Source organism: Terrapene carolina, unplaced genomic scaffold, assembly GCF_002925995.2.
Source record: "Terrapene carolina triunguis isolate 2854851 unplaced genomic scaffold, T_m_triunguis-2.0 Scaffold194, whole genome shotgun sequence".
Classification (NCBI taxonomy): domain Eukaryota; kingdom Metazoa; phylum Chordata; order Testudines; family Emydidae; genus Terrapene; species Terrapene triunguis.
In genome coordinates, this window is record NW_020664545.1 from 12,838,862 (window position 1) to 12,849,557 (window position 10,696).

Below are 10,696 nucleotides of genomic sequence, written 5' to 3' on the forward strand. Positions count from 1 at the left end.
CCCCCCCCCCACACACTGCAACCCCCCCACACACTGCAACCTCTCCCACATACACACACTGCAACCCCCACATACACACACTGCAACCCCCAACACACACACCCCACACTGCAACCACCCCCACACTGCAACCCCCCCACACTGCAACCCCACCCCCACACACTGCAACACACACACACACACACACACACACACACTGCAACCCCCCGCCCCACACACTGCAACCCAGCCTCACGCACACTGCAGCACACACACACACACACACCTCGCGTGGCACCGAGGCTCAGCACCAGCCGGGCACCTGTCGTGGGGCCGAGCCATTTGGGCTCAGGCCGGAGCCTGGCTCTGAAACCTGGGGGTGGGGAGGGGCTCACAACCCAGCTCCAGCCCCAGCAGGAACATCCACATGGCTGGTTTTAGCCTGAGTGTGCCAGCCCCACAGGCCCGAGTCGTGTGCCCCAGGCTCTGAGAAGTGCTGCCCCTGGGGTTTTGTTGCCATGTAGACTCAGGACTTGGCTAGCAGGGACTGCGGGTCGGGAGTGAGGGGCACCGGCAGAGCTGTGAGGGGATCCCAGGGCTGGGCTGGCAGGGGCTGCGGGTCGGGAGTGAGGGGCACTGGCAGAGCTGAGGGGGGAGCCCAGGGCGGGGCTGGCGGGGGCTGCGGGTCGGGAGTGAGGGGCACCAGCAGAGCTGAGGGGGGAGCCCAGAGCCGGGCTGGCAGGGGCTGCGGGTCGGGAGTGAGGGGCACCGGCAGAGCTGAGGGGAGAGCCCAGGGCTGTGCTGGCAGGGGCTGCGGGTCGGGATAGAGGGGCACCGGCAGAGCTGGGGGGGGCCCAAGGCTGGGCTAACGGGGGCGGCAGGTCGGGATTGACTGGAATGCTAAAATAAGGCCATAAAGGCCCCTGCTGATCCCTTCGCGTCCCGGCCCATGGGCAGCGAATGCCAGCTGGAAGCCAGCAGCTGGGGGGCCCAGCGCGGCAGGGGTTGGGGACTCGGCCGGCTGGGCAGCGTTCAGCAGGTGAATGCACCCGTGACCCAGTTGCGAAGCCGACACTGGGTGGGGGCCTTACCAGCAGGGGTAACCAGCAGACGGTGGCAATGATCATAATGCCCACCAGCTGCACCATCATCTCCACCTCGCTGTCCCGCCGCCTCTGCACCGACTCGCGGTCGTGGTAGACCCGGCACAGCGTCACCACGCTGACCGTGTTGAAGAGGAAGGAGAGGCCGACGGCCAGGATGCCCAGCAGGGCGAAGATCAGGCAGAAGGTGACGTTCTTGGCGTCGTGCAGCAGAGTGATGAAGCACCAGGAGTTGGGGTACTGCAGGGTGTAGTCCCCCAGGCCCAGGATGGGCAGGAGTCCCAGGGAGAAGGAGAAGGCCCAGACCATGCCTACCATGAACCAGGCTCGGCGCTTGGACATGCTGGTAGAGCGGGAGAAGGGGCGGTTGATGCCGAAGAAGCGCTCCCCGGCCATGGTGGCGCCCAGCAGCAGCGGGCACTGGCCGAAGAAGACCATGGAGAGGCCCAGGAAGTTGCAGAGGTAGCAGGCGGGGTCGACCACCATCCAGCTGAACTTGGTGAAGTGGTAGGAGATGATGATGGTCCCAGTCACCAGCAGGCCCAGGAAGTCCGTCACCACCAGGCCGCAGAGGAAGATGAGGAAGGAGGAGCGGGCGCGGCTGTGCATCTTCCGGGAGGAGCTGACCAGCACGCAGAGGGCAAACAGGTTGGAGGCAAGGCCAATGCCGCCGAAGGCGGTGGAGAACCAGCGCGAGACAATCAGCTTCTCGCTGAGGTTGGCGCTGAGCTTGGTGCTGAAGTTGGTGCTGAAGTTGGTGCTGCGGAAGCACGAGCCCAGCTCGCCGGCCAGGCTGCCATTGGCCTCCATCCCTGGCCACGGGCAGGGCGGCTCCCCCAACACACACAACACCTCTGCAGCCCAGCCTCAGGCTTCCCTACGGCGCCGCAGCCTGGTGGGACCTTCTCCTGGGGGCTGGGCACTGCCCTGCGCCAGCCTCACTCCTGCCAGCTCACTCGTTTGCCAGAGAAGCAGCAGGAGGTGCCCAGGTTGCTCCGCCAGCCCTTCGGGGAGAAAGGGGACAAGTCAGTGTCACGCCTGGCTCACCCGGCCAGCAGCTCCCAGCACCTCCCCACATGGCTCCCGCTGGCCTATGCAGTGGCTCCCAGAGCGCCAGCTTGTGCTGTTAGATGCCAAGGGCTGGGGCTCAGTCCCCGGGGCACCATTAGGGTGATACCCCACATCGGGTAGAAGTGTCACGGACCTCCCAGTCAAGCACCAGCAGCAGGATCTTTGGCACCAAAAGCACACGCCTCTGCCACTCGAGCTCACGGAACGGCTCCTTCGCTGGCAGAAGTAGTAGGCTCTTATTGTCTAGCGGGACCAGCCACTGGCTGGGACTCCACCTCACTCAGCCAGTGCATTACAGAGCTCCGTGCTAGGGGGCCCAGTGTCAACTCGGAGAGGTTGGGTTTAGGGGCCAGTCAGGACTCCTGGGTTCTCTTCCACACGTGGGCACTCGCTCGCTGTGCAACCTTAGCCGCAGCCCGTCTCTGTGCCCATTGGTACCCCGATGCCCTGAGGGCGCAGGAGGGGCGAGGCTGTTGCGCTGGGGAAGGTGGGGAGTGGGCTGGGAGCGCAGGGGATGGCTCCTGTGTGGGGTCACTCCAGACAGCCTGCGGATCAGTGCTCTGAGACGTGCTCACTGCCGTGGGCAACTGCCAGCAGCCTTGGGCTGGAGCCTAACGGCAGCGTCAGTGCCACCTTCTCCAGCTACAAGGACGCACCATCTTTCCCCACCCCCCAGGAGCCCCCAGCCAGGGGAGCTGGGGAAGAAAGCAAGCCCAGAGGGCTGCCCCCCAGAGCAGCCCTACAAGTAGATTCTGCAGCAGGGACCCTTGGGCACAGGTGATGCCATCCATTCATCCAGCGGCTTCAACTGGCCGCCTGTCCCTGTGCTCACTGGCTGCTGGCGCCGACTCCCTGCCCTGCCTTCCCTCCCTCTCCCAGCCCCGCCATGGCCCTGATCCCTCCTTTCCTCCCCGTCTAGTGACCCCCACCCCCAAAATCCCAGCACTAGCATGACGTTTGCAACCATCGCTCTGCTTCCCTGTCACGCCCCTTCCCCCGCCCCAGGCCGGTCAGGTCTGTTTCAAGGCCGGGGCCAGCTCGAGCTATTACTCTGCCCGTACAGCGCCTGGCACACAGGGGCTCCATCCTCGGCTGGCCGTAGGTGCTCCCGCAATAGCAGCTGCACACAGCCTGGGGCTGGGTTCCCTTGTGTGGCCTCGCTCCAGTCACATGCAGCGGAGATGGTACTGGGCTGCCATTGTAAAGGCCTCTTAGGCTGGTAGTTGGGTGCAAACTCCTTGAAACTGGTGGGCATAACAGCTGCCTTCGTTCAGGAGAAAGGTAAGAAACAATTACGCTCCTTTATGAAGCATTCAGAGCGACAACCCAAAGCACAGGCACATGGATGGCTGGAGTAGGAGGCGCACCAGGGGCTTCCCAGGGGTCCGATAACAAAACACAAGAGTGGGAGACTGATTAAGTTGCCGGCGTGTGTGAGAGAGAAGCAGCAGAAACACACGGAGGAGCAAAAAGGCCCAGGCAAAAAGCCAAGAGGGAGCTTTTGGGCAGAGTGCTGGCTAAGAGGGGCTTGGAACTGTGACCAAAGAAATGGTCTCCCGCTGTTTGATTCCTGCAGTGTGCAGGGAAACCGGACTTTGTACATCCCCTTGTAAATAAACAGGGTTCCGCAAAAGAAGCACCAGCCTTCATCATCAATTTCCCCTCCTAAAGGACCCTGACTGTTGGCTAGCCAGTCGGATCAGAAAGGGATAACAGGCCCTTGGGAGCTACAGCTGGAACGAGCGAGTTCTGAGCATCTGTCCTTTTCAGGAAAAAACATTGCAAAGGGGGACCTGGCTGGCTCGGGGCACTGACTGTGAATACAGGCATACGGCGGCTTTCCCCTCGAGGTTGCTGGTTCCAATCCTGCACCAATAGGCCGCTTGGGGGCCCATGTGGGATGAGTTTGGGGGAGGGTGTCTCAGTCTAGTTCTAGTCCCTTTGTCTCAGCAGCGTGGAGACCATTGGCCGTCTTGGGCAGCCTCCTGGAGAAGGGGATCCAGAGAGGGGCCCTGCGCTGTTGGGGCACCGACCCGGCACCGCGTGCTCATGCCCGGGAAGATGGCGATTCACCGGGAGACGCTGAGCAGCTGGTTTGCATTAGCAGCCCCCCCCGCACACGCAACACGTTCCCCAAAGGAAAGTCATTTGGGCATGTTTACACGATTGCACTAATCCCCATTGGTGCATTGTTTAAAGAAACTTGTTTTCAGCTCATCTGCTGTCAAACAGCCCTAAATAATCCAGCCACTCGCCGTGATGGACGCCTGGATTCCGGCCGAGCTCCTGCGCCCGTCCCGGGACGCTCACCAGCCGTTTCTTTCCATTTGCCTGCTTAGGAAGTGAGCCCGTGTCCCAGAAAGGGGCGACAGGGAGTAGCCAGAAGGGCCAAAGCCCGGGCAGCTGCAGGCAGAGGGGTGTGGCTGAGGGTACCCAGGATGGGGGGTGTCAGCGTGGGACGTCCAATCCTCCAGGGGGATCTATCGGGAGAGGGATTTTAGGGTCTGTTAGGAGCAGGTCAGTTCACCTGCCAGGAACCAGTCGAACACCCCATGGCCACACCAAACTGCACCCTGCCCGTCGCGCCAGGCCCGAGTTCCCAGAGCGCTGCGACCAAGCCTCGGATGCATGGGCTTGGGCTGAGCAGGGGCCATGCAGAGCTCAGCCATTGGCACCTGAAGCCTGGCAAAGCTAGGAGCCCGACGGGAGCTGAGATCGGAGCCAGGCTCTATCTTCTACTCAGGATTCGAATGCCTGGGGGGTGTCTAGCCCCCAGACACCACGGTGAGGGGCGCCCGCCAGAGCGATTGGGGTCGCGAGTCTCCAGCAGGCTGCAGCCCTTGGCACGGACCCAGGAGCTGGGGAGGTCTGGCCTGTGGGTAGCAGGTGCAGCAGTGCCCCACGTAGGGGCCACGGGCCAGAGAAGAGGGGTGTGGCCGCAGCCTCTCCCTGCCCAGCACTGGAGCCGTGGCTGTAGGCAAGAGCTGCCGCCAGGAGACACCTGCAAAGACGGGCTGAAAACCTGGGCCCGATCCGGAGGGTCCTTGCTCCTCTTTACCTCTCTCCTTACCCAGGCATCGCTGACTCCCGGGGAGGTGTGGCTGGATCCTCAGCCAGTGCCCTGCTGCTGCTGGATTCGAGGAATCCATCCGGGGAGGGGGCCACAGTGCTGCCCCCCTGGGCAGCCCCTCAGCCAGCAGGTCCCCTCCCCCGCATGGGTCCAGTCTAGACCCTTGGGGTTTGGCTCAAGGACATGGCAAGCGTCACACTTGGCCGCCTGCCTGTGTGGGCAGAGACCTTCCGTCTGCAGGGGCTGGACCCCTCCCCCGCGCGCCCTCGAGCTCTAGCGTGGGCTGGGCAGCTGGGGCGCGACTCACACAACCCAGGCCCGGGTGCTCGAGAGCAGCAGGGCTCTGGCGTGGGACCCACCCGTCCATGGGGGGGGGGGTCTGGCATGAGCTCCAGAGCCCCAGCCCAGAGCAGTGGTGCCGGGCGCTGCTCGGGCCAAGCCCAGCTCCCTGCGATTGCACTAGGCCAGGCCCAGCAGGGGAGGGGAAGAGAACCCAGGTCCTACCCTGCTCTGGTTCCCAAGCCCCGTGGCCTGTGACCCGGCTTCCCTCAGGCTCTTCGCTGGAGGAGGGCAGCTGCTTCACGCCTCTGGCCTGCTGGGATCAACCGCAATAACCCGGTGCCAGCTGGGAGGCTCAGGGAGCCCTGCTGCAGCACCTGGGGTCTGCCACCGACTCTCCTGGCGTGGTCCAGGACCGGCCCCGGCGGGGCTGACCAGTTAACGTGCTGGAGAGCGCTGCCTGCGCTTTCACAAGGCCTTTAAAACTCCTTATGGACATCCATTGGCAAAGTCCTGTGACCTAGGAAGTCACGTATAAGGACTGATGGGGAAACCGAGGCAGAGAGCAGGCCAGTGACTTGCCCAAGACCATGCAGTCATTGGGAGAGCCCGGAGCTCAATCCAGGCTAAAGGGCTGGCTAAGAGGATGGAGAGAAACTAACTGGGCAGAAATCTTTGCCTGCTCCCTGAATTTGACCCCATTTTAAAATCCGATTCAGGAACCTGGGGAAATTAATCCGCATTAGGGTAGGGTTCGAATTTAAACCGCTAGAGCAAATCCAGAATAGCTCCCCATGTGGACACACTCATGCTGCAGACCGAGTGCCTTTTTCTGGTTTAGCTTAACCCGCTTCTGGAATTAGCGTCTCGTTACAGGGAGCGATTCTGGTCAATTTCCCCATGTAGACAAGCCCTAGGTTACATCCTGCAAACCCTCCCTCTTCAAGCAGTTTCATTAAGTGGGTTTTTAATCTGCAGCTGTGAGGTTTCAGTTTCGACCCCAGTCTTGTAAATCTGTCCTTGAACAGAGTCAAACTCGGGCTGGCAGTTAGACCCCAGCGTCCCTTTACAGGGCAATCCAGGGCTCATCAGGTCCTGCTGCGCCCAGCAGCCCCCCCTCCGTGTCTCTCAAAGCCAATGATCTGGTAGTGGCAGGCTGGGTTGGCGTTGGAAGCGGCTTTCCTGGGGAGAGCTCTGTTCTGAAGGCCGCTCTGCCGGATACATGAATCTTTCTGACCGTCCTATGCCAATAAGTCTGAGCATCATATTCTGGCTGCCCCAGGCCCGGGCTGTCATTTCATAAACAAAGAGCCAAGAGATGCTTCCTGTCCGAACGACCGTATCATTGCAGACCGAGGAGGGAGGAGAGCAGGAAAGTCGCGAGGGGAGAGAGCGCAGTGTGGGCGTCTCCTCTCTGCACCGAGCGACGGCGCAGTGGCAGCCTGGCTTTGCAGAGCCTTTCAAAGGGCCGTGTGCAGAACACAGGGCTCCACGGGCCCCAGTGCACAAGAGCCGGGGAGTGGGTTCAGGGAGCCATTGCGGTGCCCTGCTTAGGCACCAGCTTGGGGTGGGAGCAGATGTGGGGGAGGAGGAGCTGCCTCTGAGCCCACACCCGCATGTGGCTGCGAGCCAGCCCAGCCCAGCCCCCCTCCTGCGGACGGGGCTTGCTCCAGGCGCGCTGTTCTCCAGTGGTTCGCAGGGGTGGGACTAGCCGACTCCTCCTGGAGGCCCTGGGTCTGCGGTAAATCAGGACTCCCCCTGCTGCACCCAGAGGTGTTACCCTGGGGCTGGAGAGCAGAACGGCACCTGGGGAGGCCGTTGGTTCTGTATCTTTGGAAGCAGCTTCTCCCCAAAGTGCAGGATCCCTGGCCCAGGGACCCGTTTTCTGGGCCATGCCGCTGGTTCAGATTTTCCAGATCCTCGGTGGTGTTTAGAGGCCACATTGACCCAGGTTTTCCTACCATCACTGGCTCCCACCCTGCTCGGTGCACACCCCCGACACCGGTCTGCACCTGCCGGATTCACTCCGCGCACCCTGGCCATGCAGCCACCTCTGGGCTGGAACAGAGCACGGCCACGCTGCACGGCTGCCTAGTGAAGAAGGAAGGAGGCTGCTGCATCCAAGTGCCCCGCAGGGGGAATTCCACCTGGGCACAAAGCAGCTGAATCCCGCTGGAGATGCAGCGCGACCACCTCTTCCTGACAAGGGTCCTCACACTGCTCTGCTGCCGCATCGCTCACAGCAGAGCCGGAGCTAAAGAGGCGGGGCTGGTTCATTCGAGACGCTGGGCAAAGGGGGCAGAAAACGCTACCACGCTGCCAACTGTCCTGCCCGTTTCGAGGGGCCCCCGTGTCAGCCCGGACCCTGAGCTCATCCTGCACTTGGTGACCCTCCGTGGCTCGGCGATTGCAACACAGCAGGCCCCGTGGGGGCGGGAGTGGAGCCGGCTTTTGACCATATTCAGCCGCATCTGCCTTAAATTGAGCAGCATCTGCTTCCATTTATGCCGCCCCCTTCCCCATCAGGAGGGGTAAATAAATCCTGTTGCTGTTGTAATAAATCCTTCCAGGAAAGGCAGTGGGCTGAATCCAGCCAGGTGCTGTGTGTGCCCAGGGATGCCGCCCCGCGCCATGCCCCACTGAAGTCAGGGGGAGAAACAGCCCCTCTGAAGCCAGAAGGGAGCAGATTGTGGGCAGGAGGGTGGGCAGCGGCTGAGGGCTGGACAAAATGGATTTTTCAAAAAAAATGGGCAAAGTTGTTTGAGGTCAAAACAAAAGCAACATTTTTTAACAAAGCAAAACATTTAAAACCCCTTTTGGCTCAAGGGAAACATTTTGTTTACAAGTTGAGCATTTAAAAACGATTCAAGGGAATTTTGAAATGAAAAGTTTTTGAATAAAAAAATCGAAACATTTCCATTTGTTCGAATCGGGGGGGGGGGGGGGTTTCCAACCTAAACGATTTGGCGGGTTCGACATGAACATTTCAGAGTCACCGAAGCTGCATTTTTCCCCAGAAAAAATTTTTGTTCAACACATTTCGCACAGCTGCAAATGCAGCCGCAATTTGACCACAACCCCACGTGTCTGCCCCGGGATGATCCTGTGACATAACGGCCCTGCCCTGGCGTCTCAAAGCCCAACTTCCCAGGCCTAGTTCTGAGCTGCCGTACTTGGGCATAAGGCCACTGGCAGCCGGCTCAGAAACAGGCCTCGCGTCTCTCGCAGGGCGAACGCCCCTGAGCAGGAGGGGTTTGAAATCCAGCCCAGGCCTGGAACGTCTACCTGTGCAAAGAGCGGGTGACCTGTGACCCCAGCTCCAAATCCCCACCCGGGAATGTCGGGAGAGAGAGAAGGGGAGCGGCCAGGGCTTCAGCGGGGCGCTTGCCACACGGCCCCTCCCGCCGCGCCACCTGCAGGGAGGACTCCGCACCGCTCCAATCAGCTGGGAGGGAAGGACGTGGACTGCCCTGCCGGGCTTGCTGCAGACCTGGCACCGGCTGGGGCAGACGGAGCGCGCAGCCCGCTCCCAGCAGGGCGCTCCCCTCCTCCGCGCCGCCGCCCCCTACAGGGCGGCCGGAGCGGAACAACAAAACAAAAACAAACAAACAAACAAAAAAGCGGCCGTGCCGCCCTAGGCTTGGGCAGAATGCCACCTCCTGCAAGCTGCCGCCCCAAGCACCAGCTTGCTCCGCTGGTGCCTGGAGCCGGCCCTGCAGCTCCTCCAGCCAAGCATCCGGTGCTGTTTGGCCAGCGAGCTCTTTGGGGCAGGGCCTGGCATGCTAGGCGCGCGTGCACCCGGCCCCTGGCACCTCCGGGTGCTGCCGCTATGCACGTCGATACAACGAACAACAGGGGTTTAGAGCTATTTCCAAAGCCAAACCTAGCTGGGAGCTAGACCCCAAGGTCAGGTGAGGGGCCTTGATGGAGCAAACGCCAGGCATTGGGCTGGGCCCTCCCTGGGCCCCCACCAGCCCGTCTGGGTCCCACAGGCAGGGACCGGCGCTTTGATTCCAGCAGCCACCTCTGGAGTCTCCCGCCCTTCCCTCAGTGTGTGTGCAGCTGAACTTCGGGGCCCACAGCCGGGGTCCCCGCGTCTGAGAACGCGCTGCTCAGGGAGCAAAGACCTGCTGTGGCTGCTGGCGAGAGATGGTCGTTAATGACCCAGCGAGGGATCCCCATCCGCTGAGGAGCCCCCGTCTCCGGGGCTGGTCCAGGCGCTCACAGGATAGAAACCAGGCTCAGGGATCAGGTGCCCGAACGTCTCGTGGCGAGGATGCAGCACCTCGTTAGCGCAGCTCCGATTCCCCAGCAGCCCCGTCTGGAATTCATCAGCCTGGCGCGGCCCCAGAACGAACGGCCCAGGGCGCTGGGCTGCCAATCGCTTTGGAGGGAGGTCGATGCTGAAAGTCGTCATCTGGCTCACGGCTGGGGAATGTGAGGAATCCAGGCTGAAGGCTGAGCCCTGGCCCCCTTGTGAGATGACGCCTGCCGGGAGAGGCTGAGTCCAGCAGCTGGGAGCTTCCCCCGGCCCACGCCTTGCCTCCTGCTGTGGGCGGCTGGCACTGCAGGAGCAAGGAGCGCAGCTGCTGACTCACTGGGTGACTTTGGGAAAGTTGTTCCTGGCTCCGTGCCTCAGTTTCCCCATCCCCACAATGGGATCAGGCATCCCCCTGAAAAGTGCTTTGCGATCCTGGGACCAATGGTGCTTGAGAAGAGCCACTTACAGTGATTATTGCTTATCTAACCTTAGTGAAAGCCAAACCCCGACGGCTCTCCCTTTGGGCTGCCCCTGGGGGCGCCAGGACCCCTGGACAGCTCCCACCTGGGGCCACGCCATAATCCTTGCCCGCCTCCCCTCCCCCAGCATCCTCAGCTCTCCGGGTGCTGATGACAAGGGGCAAGCGGCTGCTTAAGGAGGCTGCTGTTGTTTAGAGCAGGACGATCTCGCTAATCTCCTCACGGCCTTGATCATAAACCGGGATTAGTTCAAATGCTGCCTCAGGGCTGAAGTATCCCCAGATCCATTAGGCCAGGCACCCACGTGGCCTCTGTGAGCGACCACAGCCTGGCTGGGACCACACGGGCACATGCAGGCAGGTCAAAACATGGGCACCTTCCTGTGCTGCATTTCCCATCTTAATCTGCACACCCCAACGTGCCAGCCCGGGCATGGGGCACCGACCCCAGCCCA

At 61.7% G+C, this 10,696-nt stretch overlaps 1 protein-coding gene across 1 annotated transcript in view; it reads right to left on the bottom strand.

The window, feature by feature from the left end:
- The window catches only part of TBXA2R (thromboxane A2 receptor), a 42,017-nt gene that overhangs the window by 8,049 nt on the left and 23,272 nt on the right, over positions 1-10,696 (bottom strand). Inside the window, exon 2 of the mRNA XM_024218384.1 lies at positions 1,071-2,086. Within this exon, the coding sequence (XP_024074152.1) occupies positions 1,071-1,892 (822 nt within the window). The 5' untranslated portion in view covers positions 1,893-2,086. The remainder of the gene's footprint in view (positions 1-1,070; positions 2,087-10,696) is intronic.